The 19,551-nt window shown below is 41.4% G+C and overlaps 1 protein-coding gene and 1 long non-coding RNA gene across 2 annotated transcripts; one reads left to right on the top strand and one right to left on the bottom strand.

Annotated features, from left to right (window-relative positions):
• The first annotated feature begins 3,331 nt into the window (after positions 1-3,331).
• On the top strand, positions 3,332-7,415 carry COX7A2 (cytochrome c oxidase subunit 7A2). The gene is made up of 4 exons (XM_074861889.1): positions 3,332-3,485; positions 4,697-4,786; positions 6,245-6,329; positions 7,198-7,415. The coding sequence occupies exons 1-4, from the start codon at positions 3,468-3,470 to the stop codon at positions 7,254-7,256; spliced, it is 252 nt and encodes an 83-aa protein (XP_074717990.1). The 5' UTR covers positions 3,332-3,467; the 3' UTR covers positions 7,257-7,415.
• Positions 7,416-13,696: 6,281 nt separating this feature from the next.
• Positions 13,697-19,217, bottom strand: LOC141941750 (uncharacterized). The gene is made up of 3 exons (XR_012628412.1): positions 19,188-19,217; positions 17,893-18,038; positions 13,697-13,766 (listed from the first exon to the last, which is right to left on the bottom strand). It is a non-coding gene; the product is annotated as an uncharacterized LOC141941750 (long non-coding RNA).
• Between the last annotated feature and the right edge of the window lie 334 nt (positions 19,218-19,551).

Genomic DNA, 19,551 nt, shown 5'->3' with positions numbered 1-19,551 from the left:
AAAACAAAACTAACACCCCAAAATGTTCCACGTATCAAATACCTGTCTGTATTGAACAGCCTGCTAAAAATTCTCACTTTCAGAGTAGGAGAAAAAAATGTGAAAATCTAAGCTAATTTTATTCTTGCTCTTTTCTTAGCAATGTGGCCAGTTTATGGAAGAGGCAATGTGAAAATGGATTCTCAGGTAGAAAGACCAGTTGCAAAAACTTCTTTTTTTGTAGTAGTATTAAATTTTCCTCAGATCAGCAGAAGTATTTTCATGTAAAAACATGCTGCATTCTAGCTCACAGAGTGTGTTCTGATCACTGTACTGCCTTCTGAGCCTAAATGTTAAGTCTAATCTTAACAGTTTCAATTAAGACTAAAGTCCATTATGAAATGGCCTGATAAGAATTAGCAGGTTCTTATAAGACCTGAGTCAAATAAGAAACTACCTTTCTATTGGCCTTCCATTCCAAAACTGCTCAGTCTATGTTTGAAAATAAAGTAATACTGTCCATCATCTGAATTATACCAACTGTTGCTAGAAAGCCTGAAGTTGGGAAATTACCTTTCCCCTTTCCTGTTGGGAATGAAATAAAGATGAATAAAAGTGTAAGTCAATAATGAATGAAACTCAAGTTAAAAAAAAAAAAAGAAAGAAGGTGGAGTTCTTTCTCAACAGACCCTGATTTCAGCTAAAGCTGACATAAGAAAACAATTCAAGCAAACTGAATACCAGTTTAATTGAATTTGTACCTGAGGATTGTGCCCAAATCTTGCAAAATAAAATAGTGAGATGTTTTAAGTAGTGTTAGAGGGCCAGGAATGTAATTAATGACCTTATTAATTCTGTTATGAAAATGGTAAATATTGGACTGTGATATTCCTGGAAGAAATGAAAATATGATTGTCTCCAGGGTTGCGTACTGAGGCCTGGAGTTACGTGATTGAAGTTAGTGAATGCTTCACAATAGATGCTTGCAAACTTCACAACAAATCTTTGTTCTTTCTGTCAGTAAGTTCTTTGAATGCAATTTTAGTGTATTATACAACTCAGAGTAACTTGGAAAATGGTTATAGTAAGATAGAATACAGCATGTTTTCTCTCTTCATACACAATGTAGCTTTTAAGTGGGTTAGTCAATTATTTTGTTTGCAAGAAAAAATTAAACCAGTGGGCAGGCAAGACTGAGGAGGAGGTTTTAAAAAATTTTCATTTTCAGCTGTCCTGCTGCACTGGGGGTTTCCACTTTCATAGTTGGTTGGATGTTAATTAAGTTGTTTGTGTGATCTCTTTAGCAGGGTTTACATACCCTTCTATTATGGTTTAAGAGGTAAAACTTTTTTTGTGATGAATGCTTATTAACATATAGATTAACAGCCCTGTTTTCATTCTGGCTTAAACAAAACTTTAACAATGAGTTTTGATTTAACAATTTTATTATTCTTTGATACAGTGTATGCAAAAGTTACTTTATCCAGTTAGGAAAAATCAGTCTGAGTTTGCTTCTGGTGAAATCTCTTCACCCTGAGGTGGCAAGTTGCTATTTCTCTTTCCCTCAAGTTTTCCTTTCTTAATAAATTAGTCAACACTGAAGACACCAGCTGTGCCTGCTCTGAGCCATATTGTAGCTTTGATTGGTACGTTACATGCCAAGCTTTAAGTATGGGCTTTCTGTTGTAAAGTGTATTTTGAGAGACAATAGCACTGAAGTTCAGATTCAGACATACCAGGAAATGGTCCACACAGGAGAAATTAAGCAATAGTAATTTCTCTGGAGATCATTTCACCAGTGTCTAAATACAACTGAGTGTTGTATAAAAATCAGAATACAAATATTATATGCACTCACAAGATGAGATTGTGAGAGGATTGAATGGAAATCTATCTTGCAGTAGTAGTAATGTATTCTGTTATTCTGTAATAGCACTGCTTGAGTGTTTGAAAACTATTTGTTAAATAATGCATCCAATTTCCTCTGTTGTTACAACACATTTCTCCATGACTATGCTTTCTAAATGGTATTTTTAATATTCTACTCAGCTAAGACTATACCTATAAATACTTCATCTTTTGTGTTTTTAGTTTCTTTCTGGGGCAGCTCATCAGTTTGAGAAGTGCTGTGCTTTAAGATCCTTGTTATTTCCATACTAGATTGAACACTAATTTGCTGTGTTTGACACACATTATTCATTGTGAGGTTTGGCACCAGTGCAAAAGCAGTGTACTGCCAAAAACTGAGTGTACTGCAACTACAGCAAAGACAGGAAATAAGTGTTCCTGCCAGCGTTGTCTTTCAGCCTAAGGTTGAAGCACTAGAAGATGCAATCATGGGGCTAGATCTGCAATGCAGAAAAAACACAGGCTTCTCAGAGCACTTTCTTGAAGGGCAAATAGATTCTTCCTTTAGAAGTGAGTAGGCTTGCATTTCATACAAATCTGGCATTACTTCATTGTATTTATACATTGTGAAATATGAACTGAAGTTGGGTTTTTTCACATGCGGAGTACTTAGTATCCCTGTCCCTGCTGCTAACGGAGTTTGAGGCAGTGGGCAGGTGCATGTTTTAGTTGTTTTTTGGCCGAATGTGATGTCGAGGGAGTCCGTATGAACACAAGGAGCCCGTGGCGGTACTCACTGGGGACATGCTTCCAGCCTTCTGCACATCTGAAACTTTTTAATGAAAGGTGATTTTACAATCTGTGCTGCAGCTCTGAGGGATGTTTCATGGATTTGCTCAAGTGCCCTTTGAAGGCTGGGAAGTGGCTGGCAGCCACAGGATCCTGTGGCAACAAAGTTCCCCCCTTTGTGCTGCATGGCGTGGAGAAATTCAAGCCCCCTGCTTTGAAGCTCCGCCTAGCTGCCTCTGGTTACTGCCCTGTGCTTGGTGCTGGAGCCGTTACTGCTCCCGCCTCACCTTCCCTACCCCGCTCTCGGTGTCGTGGGGCTCATCCCTGATTCCCGGGCCCCAAACCCGGACAAACATCCCATCGGAGCAAACATCGAACCGAACTCGTGCTCCGCGGCACTGGGCTGCCGCCGCCCGCTGACAGCTCCTACTGCGGCTGCCCCCTCCCGCTGCCTCCCCCGCCTCAGGGCGGGGACCCTTCTACGCTGCGGCGCCGCCCGCCGTCGTTGTTTTACTGGGGAAAGATGGTCGTGGGATTGTGAGGAGGGGGACAGCTGTTCTTAGACCAGCCTGGGCACAGCCGCGGCGCGCTCCCGCACCAGCCCGCTCCTCCCCCGTGCCCTGCGCGGCAGCCGAGCCCGCCGCCGCTGCCATCTTCTCCCGAGAGACCGCCCACCCGCCGGGAGGACTGAGGCGGCTAGCGGGGTGGGGGGGGCGCTCTAGGCTCTGCGGCGGCGCTCTGGCCGCGCCGCGGGGCGGCCTCTGTGGTACCACCGGTGGGTTGGGCCGGGGAGCTGCTTCCGCTTCCGCTGCCCTTGTTGCCGGCGGGAGGTGACGGGACCAAGAGCCGCGATGTGGCGGAACCTGCTGGTGAGGCCGCGGGGCCGGGCTGGGGAGAGCCGCCCGTTACCGCCGTGGCCAGCGCTGTGTCAGCCCTCCGCGGGGCTGCTGCTGCCGGCGCGGCGCGGGCAGGGCGGGGGTGCGTGTGGGCTCCCTCAGGGGCTGTCGGCGCCCTCCCGGGCGGCGGGACTCGGCCGCCCGGTGACCGCCCTGCCGGCCGCGCTAACGGCGGGTGCTGCGGAAGGAGCTGCCGAGGCGCGGGGGGGAGGGGGGTGTTATAGTTCAGGTCCAGGCCCACTCGCTCCACCTAGTGCTGAGCTTTAGGTACTGGAAGGGATGGGAGTTGTTAGCGGGTGTAGGGTACGCGTAGTCCATCTCTAAGGAGGTGAATTTTATAGTGTGTTTATTTGGGGTGGGTGAGGGGAGGACGTGTGTTGTTTCGTTACTTATAACCAGCGTCATCTGGATGTTTTCGCTCTAGTTGCGTTTTTAGTAGTGGTAATTTCGTGGGGGAGTATCAGTGTTATCAGTGTTGTTGAAGGAGGCTGCTGGCGGTTTGGAGGTACAGCTGGCTTTTAACTTTGAGACTTGACATGTTAGCGAAGGCAGACTTGGAGCCATCAGAAGAATTATAGATCATTGGTTTTGGTGGACTGGCTTGTGCTAACGAGCGCCTGTATGATCTGACTATGAAAACAGATTCTAGCTTAGGATGCAGCAGGGTGTCTTTAAATTCTGTGTTTGTGTGTATGTGGGGTGCCTTCTTGAGCATTGTGAAGGTTAGCTCCTGTGCTGGTGGCTAGCAGGTGAACTGCAGCTATGACAGAAGATCCTTGTCTGCACAGACATGTTTGTCTTAAATATTATTATCCCCATCGCTAGAGTCAGACACAGCAAATGGTGCCTAAAACTGAGATCTAAGGGGCAGAGGTTGAGATTTCCCCCAAAAGGATGTGCTAATTGTGAAGGTTATCTGTTGTATCTTACTGAAAGTAATTTTCCTGAGTTTTTCTTTTTAGGTAACCAGTTAATCAGTCCTTTATGTAGTCTGGTGAAAGATTGACTGAATTCAAAACCAGTGGGTTTTGGTGAAGTTTGGTTGGTTGGTTTGTCTGTTTTAAAGACTTTATTTTCTTCCTGTCCCTTCTACTTCTATCATTTTTAAAAGAACCTATTGCTACCCAGTGTAGATATAGCTGAAAAATATAAGTTTTTAAAACACTGTTTATCATTTATTTCAGGGTCTTCGCCAAATTTCCCAGAGGACCATAAGTACTGCTCCACGCAGGCAGCTTGAAAATAGAGTTGCCGAGAAGCAGAAGCTTTTTCAGGTATTGTGTGAGCACTGATAGTAGAATAACGAGGTTTTAGAGGTCATAGTTGCATACGTTTTGTTTCAAAAGAACTGGTGAAAGTTCTCTTTACATCTGAGGTGAGCTCTTGAAATCAGTTTTATGACTACAGTGTTTGAAGTCAGCAGTTATTTTCTACAGAGATTAAGAGTATTTGTACATGCATACTTGACTTGCTGACTCTTTAGGTTTTTTTACCTAGTAAAATGATTTTTACCTGAGTTTTGATGAATAATAGGTACTGTACAAAGATAAAGTACTCTGAAATGAGATGAGATGGGGGAGTATGTCCTAAGAACGAATAAACAGCAAGTGAGAGGACAGAAGTACAGTGAAAAGTTAAACCTGCAATCTTACAGCTATATCTATAGCTCACAGATGAGCCCCATAATTCTTAATGAGGATGTGGTATTATTGTACATCTCAGTTTTGAAAACAGTGAAGGTTTTAAGGGGTTGGATTCACTCCTAGAAAATTATTGAATCTTTAAAAATCATTTCTGAATTACTCTCTTCCTGACTGATGGGACCACTGAGTGAGAAGTAGTGGTTCTTCAAATGCCAAAGCAGTGGAGACTTCAGAGCATACTCCCACCTGTGAGCCATAACCTGGAGCAGTAGCTTTCTACTGAGAATGGACTAGACTGGGCTTCGGCGCTGTGAAAGGGAAAAAGTGTCTTAGAAGCCCCAGTTTAACAGTTTTTGTGTCTTGTTGCTTTCCTTTCCCCTGAAAGAGAAAGCCAGTCTTGTGGGGACAGTGCTGAAAGAGCACAGTGTTCATTACCAGCCAAGGGGTGGTGGGATGTTGGTGATGGGTGAGGTCACAGGTTCTGTGTTTGCTGTCGGAGATCTCTGGGTGTATTTTTTCCTCTTCCCTTTCCTTTCCTGTGGGGCAGCAAGTTAAGCTGGGCTGGGTTGCAGGTCACCAGCGCTGGAGGCCAGCTTGAATTCCAGAGCAGCATGAACTTGCTGGCAGGGGTAAAGATCATGTGGATCTGCTGTCTAGGAGTTTTACTTCGGGTGGAGCAAACTAATTTCCTGTATGACACCAGGTGACAGTAGAGGCTCCTCCCCTTGTCGCTCCTTAAGCAGGGATTGACTGTGCTGGAGACAGATGGGAAGTTTCTAGGGCTGGTAATCATATCCTTTGCACCAGAGGGGGCTGGCAACCGGTGTCAGAGGTGTTTAGGCATCCACCAATCACTGCCTTAGAAATGAACATACACATCATTTACTGTACTTCCCTAATGAGTGATCACCTGATAACAGAGTGAAAGCATGAAAGACAAAGCGGAATCTAAATAAGGTTCAGTGTCTTTTGGGAGTTGGGAAGATAATTTGGGGAATTAATTCTTGTTCTGGGTAATTTTAGTTATATTAACACAGTATTGCAAGAATTGTACTTATATAGTTTCTTTTTGTCACTTGTTTCCATTAGGAGGATAATGGCATCCCAGTGCATCTTAAAGGTGGTCTAATGGATGCTTTGTTGTATAGACTCACCATGGGTCTTACAGTTTTTGGTAAGGCTACTACTAAAACATTTATGCTTTGGTACAATTTCCAACATGCTGATATTAAAATACTTTTTCTTTGGTACAGTCTCCAACATGACCAGTGTTTCCTCTGTAAATTAGTGAGGCAGTTCCTTTAGTCTGTTCTTAGAACATGCAAAATGCATGCAGAGAGGGGAAAAAAAAATTGGACATACTATGTATTTATTTGTGTTTTCTCAAGTTTAGCTTTTCAGATGGCTTTTTTTTCCCTGACTAATAGTACTATGGGCTGAATACTCCTTCAGAATTCATGTATGATGATAGAAAAGTAGAACTACTTAGAAAGCTTATTCTGAAAAGGGGTAAAATGTAATTACAGCACATACATATACTAGTTTTCTCATTAGCCTGACTCTTTAGTGCTAGGTGATACTTGATGTGCTGAGGTTTCTCACGTGGTGAAAATGAGCAGAATATATCCAAACTTTATGATAACTGTATATACTTAACCTTTACATTGCATGTGACATAGTTTTGTAATAACCTCTAACTTAAATATGTTAATCTAATGGATTTTCAGTTCAGTAACTTTAAGAATGAGTAACCATTACTTTACGGTCATCTGTGTAGGTTCCACAGACATGCTTCTCCCCCCCTTTTTTTTTTCCCTCTTTCTTTATTTGTATGCAGTCTATGAAGAAGTATTTAAGAATTTTTTTTTTCCTCTAAAATATGAATTGCCAAAAAAAATCATTGAAATGTGGCTATGGAAATGTGTCTGAATTGCAGCTGCTTATTGTTAATATTTCTTCTGCAACAAGCTGGGAAAGGAAATCTGACTTGAAAGGAATTCTGTTTGCCATTCTGAAAATATCTTTTCTGTCTCTTAATTCAGGAACAGCCTATGTTATTTATGAGCTGTGTGTCGCTTCAATGCCCAAGAAGCAGAAATGATTCCAGTTCAGGATGCCTCAGGGACTAGCATCTCTTCGTCCAATTCCATGTGACTACAATGGCAGCTTATGCTTACTATAAGCATCTGGCTTAATGCTTGGAATCATAATTTAATTGTAACATGTTAACTGCAATCAATAAAGCAGTTCTTGTGTTGTAGTGGTCTGGACTGTATTGTGTGTTCTACATTGGAGTGCTTTTTCCTTCCAGTAAATGTACATTGAGTTGATCAATATGCAAATCTTTGAACTGTGAGCCTCTTTTCTTTATATGTGGTTTATGTTAGTACTTCAAAGATGTGTTGAAGAGCCCTGAATCCCTATGAGAAAATGATATCTTGTCTTTGGTATAGGAATTTCCTTTTCTTGCTTTAGTGGAGCAAATTAACCTTGTAATAAATGATTAGGATTAGATTAAACCTGTGTGAAAATGAATGTTGAGGACTTGATTATGCTGTATCTTTGCTGTCAGCTGCTGGAAGTTGACTGTAATACATCTACAAATAGAGGAATCTGGTTCCTGATCACCATCCAAAGGTGACAGATTTTACTATGTAGAGGTGATAACACTGTCCTCTGCAACTTCAGGGACTTAGAAGTAGTCTCATTTGAACTCGGCACCTTCATCTAATAGATTTTTTTTCTTTTCCAGTGGCTTTTCTCTGCTACAGCTTAATGGAACATCGTATCCTGAAAAGAATGAAGATTTCTAAGCATGTGAATATGATTAACAAGTGGTTGTGTATTTATCTTGCTGCCCATGAAGTCAACATATGTGTGTTCATCATGATTAAGACTTGCTAGTCTTCCAACATTGCCTCATGTTTCAGGTGGTTAAAGCCAGCTTGTTCTCAGTCATTAGAATAAATAAAGCAATCAGTTCTTTATCATAAAATAAGAAAAAAAGTTTATTAGCAAATTTGAGGGTGTTCTAGAGCAAATAGTACAGTGGAGGAGGGGCACAGTAAACATTAATACTAACTGTACTAGTGCACTGCTAGAATTTCTCTAGTGACTGTTAATTAGATTGCTGATTCGATCTAGGCTGAACTGAACCCTATTAAGCCAGAGATACTGAAGATATTTAAGGCAGTGCTTGTAAAAGCTTCAAATTCTTACTAATTTTTGTCAATTTTTAATGCTCTTTTGGAAGAATTTCTCCAGCTCGCTCTGTAACTTTGAGGATAGGCTAAATGCTTAGAGACGACTCTGTCTATGAATTGTACTCTTCTGTAGTTTGAGAATAGGACTGCCCCATGTCTGTAGGGTAGGAGCAGATCTAGGTCATAGGTACACACCAGGTTAAGTGGATTAGGTGTCAAACAATTGTAGCATAATTCGGGTTGGGAGGGACCTCTGAAGGTCAGTTAGTCCAATCTGCTTAGAGCAGCGGCACTGCAGAGCTACGTTAGGTCGCCCAGGGTCTTGAACCATCACATGAGGAGTATCTCCAAGGACAGAGATTCTACAGCCTCTGTGCAACCTGCTCCAGGGTTTTGCTGTCCTTTCTCTGAAGAGTGTCTTTTCTGGGAAACAGGAATACATGTGTTTAAAGCATTCCTATAACAGCTCTAAAGGCAGCCACAGGGGCACTTAACTGCTTCCACCTAGGCGATCATGAATTTTACAAATTTAAAGGGGAAAGCAGGTTATCTTTCAATGTCTTATGTTAAGACCTCTCACAGAAAATGAGGCAAAAGCCGTAGGCATGGCTGAGTTTTAGGTTGCTGCGACTCCTTTGTGTCAGGGCGTCAGTAGCTGCAGCTTCTAAAGCTCAGTCAGCACTCTGGTTTCTGGGAGAGCTGTCTGCTCTGCTCCAATGTCATTTCTACTGGGTGACTCCAAACTTTCTGGCAGCAATTTGAACTATGTGCCTTAAGCTCAAGTTATGTGCCTTAGCAATAGCATGGTTGAGGAGCGCTCACATGCTCTGTTTCACCAGCAGAACTGTATGACAGCTCTCTGCGTAGGTAGAGACACAACAAATGGCTGATAGATAAAGTTAATGATTTGATCGTGATCCTTTCTGAAGCTGTCATCTTTCAGTGGCTGAGGTGGTGTTTATCAGCGTGGTATGGCACTGACAACCACAAATGCAACTGGAGATCCATTGTTGTCTTGGGTGGAGAAAAAGTTTATTGTGGTTTAGAACTGGGTGGGGATACCCAGTAATAACTATTAGCTGCTATCATGTATTTAGGAATAAACCTTGTATCTGAGGTAGCTAGTGCTGTCAGGGGAGAATGCCTGCTCTATGAAAACTGCTTTGGGGAAACATCTGTCAGTGAGTATGAGAATCACTTAAGCTACCCTGATGCCTTTTACTAGTATGACTATTGCAATTACTGAGGAAGAACACCTCTGGGAACCAGTGGTAGCTGTGCATCCCTAGTTAGGTTTTATGTTCCTAACACAATTTGTGCCTTTGTAGCCTGTCTGTCAAGTTGATACTTGTGGATTATTATGCTGAAAGTCTGGTGTTGACTGTAAAAAATAGAGCTTCTAAAAAGAAATTCCATCAAAATAATCCTTTTGTTTCTCTTCACAAGGAAACAGTGGCTTTTCCAAAATGTGAAAATGTGCACAAAAATCTAGCTTCCCACTACAGTACTATTTTAAGCCTGTTGTGGAGTAAGTTTGTTTAGAATTTTTCAATGCTGTCCTGGACAACCAGTATGCTTGTTAAACTTGAGGCAAACTGGAAGAAAAGGGCCAGTGTACTCAGAAATCTCTAGTAGAACCTAAAATCTTAAAAAAGGAGAGTTGGGGAATACCCCTCGATGGTAGTCCCTCTGCATAGGTGGGTTTGGCCAACTGCATGACGAAAAGAGTAAGAACTGCTTGGATGGATGTCTCAGAAGAAGGTTTGGGAAATGGGGTACAGCTTATCTTGAGATGAGCATTGACAAGGAAGAGAAACTTCACAGCACACTGAACTTACATGGTTCACAGCATGTGAAGGAATGGGTCTGCTCTCTGCAACACTGGCAAGGTTTCTGCTTCTCCCATGTGCCATGGGTTCCTACCAAGATGTGGACCAAGTGGTGGGCATCTGGAAAGCAACATAAAGAAAGATCAAAATCTTTAAAAAGCCCACATCCTTTCCCACCTGCAGGAAATATGAAGAATATTGAAAGGAGGACAATGGTTTAAATAGTCTAAATTATAAAAATTCTGTGATGAGCTAGGTGGTAAATGTGTATTTCTGTGTGTAGCCGAAGCAGAACGTGCAGCCGTTGTTATTCTCCCAATCAACTGCATCTTGGAGTCTGCTGTCTGGAATGGCTGCACCTTGTGAGCGGTGCTGCAGGCAGCAGCCCTGGTGGGAGGGCATGTGGGGTAAATGCAAGCTGGGAAAAACCTTCACAACAGAAAGCAATCAGTATTTATAGACAGAGCCTTGGAGTGTTATTTAAATGAGTAGCAAATGACAAAAAAAATGTTCTGGCAGAGGTGGGTCTAGTAACCCCAAAATGTGTCCCTGGAGCACGTAGCTGGAGGCAGGCTGACGTTGCCAGGGCCCCGCTGTGCTGCTGCTGGGCGCGTGTGGGGTGGTGTGTGCAAGCTGTGGGTCTTCTGGCACTTCTGGATTTTTTTCTGCTGCAGAGGCAGTTGGAGGATGAAACCAAACAAGACCCATGGTCAGCTGCTCATCACCATTTTCTGGGACTGCATTACAAGGCTAACAGGGACATTCCCATCTGCTGTTCAGTCATGTGTAATTTGTTGCAGGCATGTCCACATCACAAGCTGCCAGAAGGTGCAAACTAGGTGCCTATACTGCTATACTGTCTTTCTCTAGGAAAATGCAAAAAGAGAGCTATGCATCTTCTCTAGGGCTAAAATTAATGGAAAGTGTTTGGAAATATCTGAAGACCTTACCTTCAATCTCCTATGGGTGTTATATGAGTAGAAGAAAAGCAACATCTATTACTCCTTGCTAATGTGAAAAAATGATTTAAAAAATAAAATGGTAACATGAAGTCATGGACTGCTGGCAGTTAACCCACTCAAATTGTGTGCTTTTCTTGTCTGATTCTATTGCTGTAGTGCTTAATTACCATCCTTAAATCAATATTTTCTGGTTAGGTATTATACTGATGTACAATATTGCTACCTAACTGCAGTCCTACTTTTGGTTGTGTTTAGGCAAAACACATAGTATCTCTCCTCAAAAGAGATTTAATGTAAAGTTTATTTTTCTATTTCAAGTTCATGTAAAATTTATTTTTCAGTTACTGTTATTAGAAATGGTAGCTATGATTTTTTTATATTTTGCTTTAAAGGATGGGAAAGCCTCCTGGAGCTTAGGACATGGAAACACTGTCCTGGCTTCCAGTGAGCTGGACTGTTCTAAATGTCACCCCCAAAACATTCTGCTAGATAGGCAATGAGTACTCCATTTCTTCCACTTCCTTTACCACCCTATTTTTCATTATCTAAGCTTTTAAACTTGTATGGTTTTAAGGTTAAAAAAAGGAAAGCTTAGTAGCGTGCTAGCTGTGGCAGAATGAAAAAAAAATGTTTGTCCTACTGTAAGAGAAATGACTATTCAAGTAATAATCAGACAGATGAAACAGGCAAAAATTAGATCCTCAGTATTGCAGTTCTAGGTTACACAGTCCTTTCCGAGACTCCAGATGTACAGGCCATGTTTTACTTTCTCCATTGGGAAGGTAGCTCAGAACTCTCTACTCTTAGAACTGTGCCCTGGGCTACATTTTCTTGGCTGCTGAATATATGTGTAGATCCAATTAGCCTGACGCACACAAAAATTTCCCCAGTAGAAGTCTGAGGACTAATAATACACACTATGATAGCATTGGCTTCCTAAAAGACAGCATGAAAAAGTTCAGAAACTCTCAGAAATAAAACACTAGAGAGATCTCTTAAGTGCATGATCTTATCTGTACTTTTTTTCTTTCTCAAGATCCAAGAGTAAAAATACCGCTTTTCTAATGTTGCTCACCTTGGCTATCACTGCTCTGAACTATGAGAAAACATGATGATTTTTTTTTTGTCATCTTTTGTATTAAGCTGTCTTTCCTTGTTCTCCCATTCTTTCCCTATTCTCTTACATATCAAAAGAGCTGGAGGTTGACCTTCATACTTGCTAGAGTGAATCAGACTTTCAAATACAAAATCAATCTGGTTAACCTGACTTGACCCTAAATAAGGTATCTGGGGGATGAGTAAGTCGGAACCAACGTATCTTTTCATGTGCATGCTTGTGCGTTTATTTTTTTAAAGAAGTTCCTTTTAATAACAACACCACCTTCCCTAGTCTAACTTGCCTGAGCCTTTTCACTTATTTTTCCAGTACTCAGTCAATTCTGCTGTAAAAATAATGGCTTGTCCAGAAACACAATCTGAGGAGAATCTCTTAGCTGTACTGTACTTTTTCTGAATGTGAGTATTCAAGTCTTCAAACTTGGTGGGCAGTGCATAGTCTGTGATATATGTTTTGGTCTTGTCCCAATATTTCTCAAGAGTTGCTCTTATTATTCACAGATTTTCTATTAGACTGATCACAGGCTTCCCTGAAACACGTGTAAAGCTAAAGCACACTTGTATCTATTTTCTCAGAAAGATGCATCCTCGCAAAACCCAGTAATTGGCTGGGATTCCTGTTTGTAAATGTTGTGACAAGCCAATTTCACTCACAGGGTCTGGGGAGGTACTTGAGAGAAGGGTGTTATCCCACTGAGTCCCCAGTCGGGCAGTCCCAGTTTTAGCTCCTCGGGAAATACCGGTATCTGTATACAGTTCACTCAGCTCACAAAATATTCACTCCCATTACATACAGCCTGCTATGTCCTACAGAAAACTGCCAAAGAGGGCTTAATTTGCCCTTCGCTAATGTGTTTCTTTCTTTGAGTTCCCAATCCACCAATCTGAACTTTCTGAAACGTCTCTCCTCTGTCTGGTTTATGCAGTGCATGTAGTTATCTTTCCTCTCCCTTCCCAGTATTTTATTGTTTTATTGTTATGTTACCAGCTTTGGCATTTTCATTGGTGAAACTCCCTTGTCTTGCTGTGTCTTTGCTGGCTGCAGAAAAGACAAGATGCTGTCTGGTGGGCATGGAAATAGATGGAAAGAGATGATCTGGTAAGATCCAGTAATATTTAAGGTTTATATATACCAGACCATGGAAGGAACTACAATAGAAAAGACCACAGGAGGCTTGGAGGTTTAGAGTTATGCAAATTAAGGCTTCCTAAATACAATAGTTACAAACTAAGTATGAAATGAACAAGGTCAGGGTATTGCTTTAAAAGCACAGTGCAGCAGCATAGGTGCTCTCTTTCTCTATGAGCAACATGCATTTGACTGCTAACAGAGGTGTAAAATAAGAGAGTAGAGTGTCTTGTGATATGTCAGTCTAATAAAATGGTATCCTTACTGTTAGAGTTGTATTCAGCAATATTTGTCTTCTTGAGGCTGTCTGTGAAGTTCACATTGAGATGCAGTTCCCTGTGATTTCACCAGGAGCAGCGGCAGAATGTTTTCCTTGAAAAGAACACAGTAAGGTGTTCAATTGAGACACTCTATATAGGCTAATCCAAAAGTGTTTCAGCTGCCACAAGGACCCAGAAACAACTTGAACTGTCTCTTAATTTATTTGGGTTAAAAATTTTGTAGAGGACTTCTCAGAGCCAGAAGAGACACATGTTTGTCCAGTTTTAACAATACCTGAAACAGCAGCAGAAAATTTAAATACTCGTAGATGGGTATCTTTCCTTTTCCACAGAAGTTTTCCCCGTTTAACCAAGAAATCTGGGCTGCACAGGACCTGAAGTATGTGATCTGCCAAAAACGTTCTTAGTCCCAAATTAAGATTCCTTTGAGTTTCTATGCAAATCTCCTGGTATCGTTCTCATCAGTGTGACCATAACATTATGCATAGATATTCAGAGATGCATTTTGGAATAAATGGGAGAGAGGGAGATTCAGCGCTGCTAGAACTTGTCTCACCTGTTGAGACCGTTTGTTCCCAATAACCGTGAGCAGCTTCTGTTCCTGCAGGGGTGCAAGGAGGAGCTTGTGATTCCATCAGGACCTTTAAGCTATGAATGTGTTCTTTAACTAATTGAGTTATATATGTTTATTTAATATCAGAATGGCTCCACATTGTTTCATCTCAACATGAACACTTACTCTGGATGACTAATGCCCTGGGACCTGAAGTTTATAATGGAAAGGCTGACACACACATGCAATCTTATCTATCATAACACTATGCAGAAGAGAATTATATAATTAAAACATTTTAATGATCTCTATTGCTCAGTGGTAAGTTACAAGTACCAAAGGAGCCAGGCCAGCTTTGTTATCAAGGTTTATTCAGTCATCTCTTAGGAGCAGTAGGGCACATTTTGCTAAATATAGTGCGGTGTGCTAATATGTGCTATGTGTGGAGCATTGCACTGGGACCACTGTGCCACAGAGCTGGAGCGCAGTGCACTGGGAGGTTAGTACACCTTCTCCCTTTGGCTGAGATTTTCAGAAATAAGGGCCTAAACTTAGACTCCTAAATCCATACTCAGACATTCACATAAATAGACTGATTTTTTAGAAGAGCAATACCAAGAAATTCTCTTCTATTAAAATCATAAAATAGAAAAAATATCTTACAAGAACAACAAAAATAAGAAGAAAGGATTTTATTATTTCTGGAAATAGTACTGAAATGTATGGCCAGATTTATGGGACAATAAGAGGGGAATCACAACTTGTGGTTACCCCAGCTTAATTAATTATGGGGTGTAAATGCAGTGTCTGAAAGGAAGTCACAAAAATTGAGAGTGGTGCGGGAGAGACATCAACTGTATGGCTAGGCTGTAAAAGCTTCTTGTGATGTATTTTACAGTTAGGCGGGAACCTCTGTCACAATCTTTACCTCTCTGCTTGGGTCTGAGATCCAAAAGCAGAGGGGTAGAGACTGGAAATCTCTACCATCTAAACATCTTTTGATCAACATCAGGCACATTTGCTGATCTCATTCTGGTTCCCAGTAAATAGGTATTTACTTGAGCAGACTACGTTTGGCACCAGCAGAGGACTTGGCTGGCAAAAATACCAGAGATTAAAAGTGCTCAATCCAGTTGCCTAAACTTGGGTGTCTAGCACTATTTCAGGCTATATGTGAGGCATTTGCTTTGGGCTGGCAAATACAACAGAGGACCTGCAGGAGACTCGCACACTTGTGTTATAGCAGCTGGGGGCCTAGCAGATGCCTGTGGCACCCAAAACAGCACTGGGCGCTCGAGTCTGCCTCCTAAGTGGTCTAGTACAATTTGAGATGTGCAGCATCTATGTGTCCTGGGCTGTAGCTAGCAGCTCCATAAGAGGTCTCAGACGCTGTAGGGCACTCAAATGGCTCTAGATCCCAATGTGAAAGGGGCTGAGCCAATTCCCATGAACAGTAGGTGGCCAAACTGCTCAGGCACTGCTGTGTTTGTTAACTAGATCTTCATCACCCACTGCAGAAGTTTAGATGCTGGGCTCACATGCCAGCACCTAAACATATCTTAACACAGAGCCAAATGCCACCTGAGGTGACCATGCAGGACAGAGCAGTGGGCACAGCCGATGTTCTCAAGCAGTAAAGCTGCGATGGTGGAGCATGTGTCAAGGAGCACAACCCCCATCTGCTTTCTTGGCTTCTTTGGAGGTCAGAGAAGATTCTGTAGTTTTTATTAGAAGATAAGGCCCCAACAGCCACTCCCAGCATAAAGAAAGGGACCTCGTCTTGCAGCTGCTGCTGTTCATAACTGGGGAAGAAGATCATGATGTAGTAAAGCCCCATGTTGTGATGTGCCTTAAGTAGCACTTCACCTAAATACATTTCAAAGAGTACTGGGCAGAGGGTAAAGGAACAACAGATCAGATTTACCAGCTGAACATTTATGCTCTAGAAAATGTAATAGCAAAGGATAGAAAGAACTTGGTGGTGTTTCAGAGTGTAATTTGTCCTTAAAAAAACTATTTGTTTAAAAATCCCAAGCAGATGATTTTTTTTTAATACTGTTTAAAAATATATTTTATTTTATTTGTAAAACAAAGAAGAGACACTGGAGCTAGTAGCAAACACATTTCTCCAGAGAAGAGCGTGTTATAGCAGAAATCAGGACAACGCCAAAACCAAGACATGTTGCTAAAAACTAACAGATTAGGAGGCCAGCTGGAAAGCATCCAAGAGAGTGGAGGAAAGGGCATATGAGAAGAGACATTTTAACAGCTTCCTGTGAAGCCTCTCTGCAGGCTGTAGAGGTGTTGATACACAAGACAGATACTGAACTCCAACAGGTGAAAAAGACTGTTAGCAAAGAGTGGATAGGAGCTTTTAAGTAACCTTTAAAAGCAGAAACAAAACCCAGTAGTTTTCTGTTTACACAACAGAGTGCTTCTGATACTGAAGCACAGGGCAACATCTATTTATAATCCAAATAAATCTTAAATTCTGGTATTTGGAACTGTCAGCATTCAACATATTGGGAAGCAGCCACAAGGCTGCATTAAGAAATGCTGATTTAAATTTGCATTGGTTTGCTCCGTGTATTTTCCCCTTTAGTCACTAGCCAATTATGACTTGTGCAAAAGAAACAAATTTCTTTTTTAAAGTTAGCTCGTGTGGAGTTCACAAATGTCCTGACAGGTGGTATCTAGGCAGTGCTTTTAATGCCTGCAAGCTAAGCTCTTGCCTGACTATTTTTTCCACAAAACCTCAGAATTTGCATGTGTCTGTCAACACCTGTAATAGGTGACATGCAGATGAGAGCCCCATAGGCCTCATGGTAGCATATATAACCTGTGCTATCCAGCTCCTTGGGCCTGATGTATTCCTTGGCCATGTCCTGGCCCAAGTTTTGCCTCTTGTGCCCTTTCTTTTGGAGAGGAAAGAGCTGTGGTGAATTCCACAACCTGCCAGTCTGGGTATCAAGGCACTGAAGGTGGGGGGTGCAGGGGATGATGATTACCATGGAGTCCATCTCCCCTAAAGTTTAGAAATGGTCAAAAAATTACATGACTGTCAAGAGTAGACATACTGTAACAGCAAAAGGTTTTTTAGCAAGACTGGTGGGGTCTGTACCTCTGGCAGTCACATGCAGGAAGGAATCTCCCAGTCCTGGTTCTTTGATCGCAGGCTGAGAGTTTGCAGAGTTGCCAGTTAAGCAAACAATTAATTTTTCATACTAAACTGAGACTATTTTCATGGAATCATACAAACATACAGGCTTCTCTGGTGTAGTTGGTTTGTTTTGGTTTTTTCTTTTCCTAAATAACTTTTCCTTTCACTTCAAAGTAGACTTTTACTCTGTCAATCCAACTTATTTCTGACTGCTGTGCTCATAGTCCAACTATGGAGAACATGCGACTCACCTAAAAGAAGTTATTATCTATTGTCAGCCACTAGGAAACAGCTCCCCAAAGTATGCTGTTAGTACTAAGTATGGTATGGAGGATTTCTCTTTGAAGCCCTGGCATACTTTAAACAATGGAGGATGAACTAAATGACCTCTAGGGATCTTTTCCATTTATTATGGTTCTATGCATTCGTATCAGATTCGCTTGTCAGAGTGTTTAAGCTTTTGAATGTTTGTCCTGCTGAGCTGACAGGAAGTTTGGGGCTGACCTTTACATCCTCTAAAACTTCTTGGAAAAATGCGTATCGGGAGAGGGTGCAGCAGCAGCTGAGTATTCCCCCTTGACAGGTTCCCTCTGACCTGCTTCTCAGTCAGGAGAATCACAGCATCCCTCCATACTCAATGCCTTTTGTGCCTGTGGGGGAGAGAAGGACAGCATCAGCGGTTGGCCTAATGACAAGGTATTTGATCTTAAAATTCCCCCACTATCATTAATTATTCCACTGTCTGCAACAATGGGATCAGATCACTCATTAGCTACCGCAACTTGAACATTCAATAACTTTGAATAATGTGTCCATTCAAGCACAAGCTTAACTCCTCCATAAGCCTACCTACTGCCTACACAGACCCTTCTGTCACAATATATATTGATATTTTTTGATATAGAAGTACTAAGACAAATTAGCAAAATGTTCCTGTTCAGAGCTTGGCACTGCACCATTTCAGACTTTGTTGATGATTAATATTGTGTGCTTCTTTGTAGGGAGTAATTACATTGAAACAGTTGATGGGTTACCAAATGTAGGGGAATCCATGGTTATTAACCTTTCATCATAAGTTGAATCCAATTTAGGTACTCAGAGAACATTGTATCAGAATGTTCTGCAAGTAGCAGCTAGTGACTAACGATTTTTAAAAGTGTTTTGATTTTTTAAAATTATGTGCTTTCTCAGGGGATCATTGTTCTTTCACTGGGGACCCCTCAGTCGTGTGGAGGAGTGCTTAGACCTGCATCCGCAAGTCTTTGTGGCTAGTCCATTGCTGTGACAGGAACGGTCATGTTAAGACATAATGTGATACCTGACAAATATACAGGGTCACTGTCCTCAGTGAATTTATTTTCTTGCCCTCTTTAATCAAGCAAGATCTGTACTGGCTTCACTGGGGAATGTTTCCTGAATAGGTCAGGATTCTCTTGTGAAATAATGAACCAGCTTCTTTGAAAAAAAACAACTTAGTTTAGGAATGTTTTAATATAAATTGTGTTTGTGTATATATATGGGAGAGACTATAAGTTCGTTGCATCTAATTTTTTCCAATTTTAGTATGAAATATCTGATATTTTTTAAAAATGACTGAATGCAAATGGCTTTTGTAAGACTCCCAAATTGCATTAAAAGGCCCGTTCCTTTCTATTTATACCTCTCTTTTGAATGATTTATTTACTTTTCCAGTTCTACTTATTTGGAATTACAATCATATCTTACTTTCAGAGCATTACATGATGGGAAAAATCAGTTAGAGAAATTAAAGAAATAAACAGTTGCTAAGGAAAACATACCTGGTGAGGTAGATAATTATTTTATGGCTGTAACACTCTCCAGGGACACTGCTTCCATAGCTGTTCCATTAAATGAGTAGATTTCAGATAGAACCAGTCCTTGCTGAACACTGCTAATGTAAGAAGCCATTCCTCATTATGAGAGGTCAGACTAATACTGCTCTCTGAATACCAGCTCTGAAATGAAATTATCCAAATAAATAAACACCAGACTGAGTTCTTCTCATGCCGCTGGCTGGAAGGCTCTCAGAGAAGGCAGGGCCTGGAGGAAGCGGGTTGCCTTATTTTGTCCTTCTGCATTTTAGGGATATAGATATAATACTGTGCAATATTAGCTTTATGACTGATTTAATAGGGAATAAAA

This window comes from Strix uralensis, chromosome 3, assembly GCF_047716275.1.
Source record: "Strix uralensis isolate ZFMK-TIS-50842 chromosome 3, bStrUra1, whole genome shotgun sequence".
Lineage (NCBI taxonomy): Eukaryota > Metazoa > Chordata > Aves > Strigiformes > Strigidae > Strix > Strix uralensis.
This window is presented reverse-complemented; position numbering and strand designations above follow the sequence as displayed.

Bases quoted from the DNA above. Each gene is read 5' to 3' on its own strand.
- COX7A2 (XM_074861889.1), top strand. The intron at 4,787-6,244 runs GTATTGTGTGAG...TGTTTCCATTAG, and splicing joins AGAAGCAGAAGCTTTTTCAG to GAGGATAATGGCATCCCAGT. The intron at 6,330-7,197 runs GTAAGGCTACTA...CTCTTAATTCAG, and splicing joins CATGGGTCTTACAGTTTTTG to GAACAGCCTATGTTATTTAT.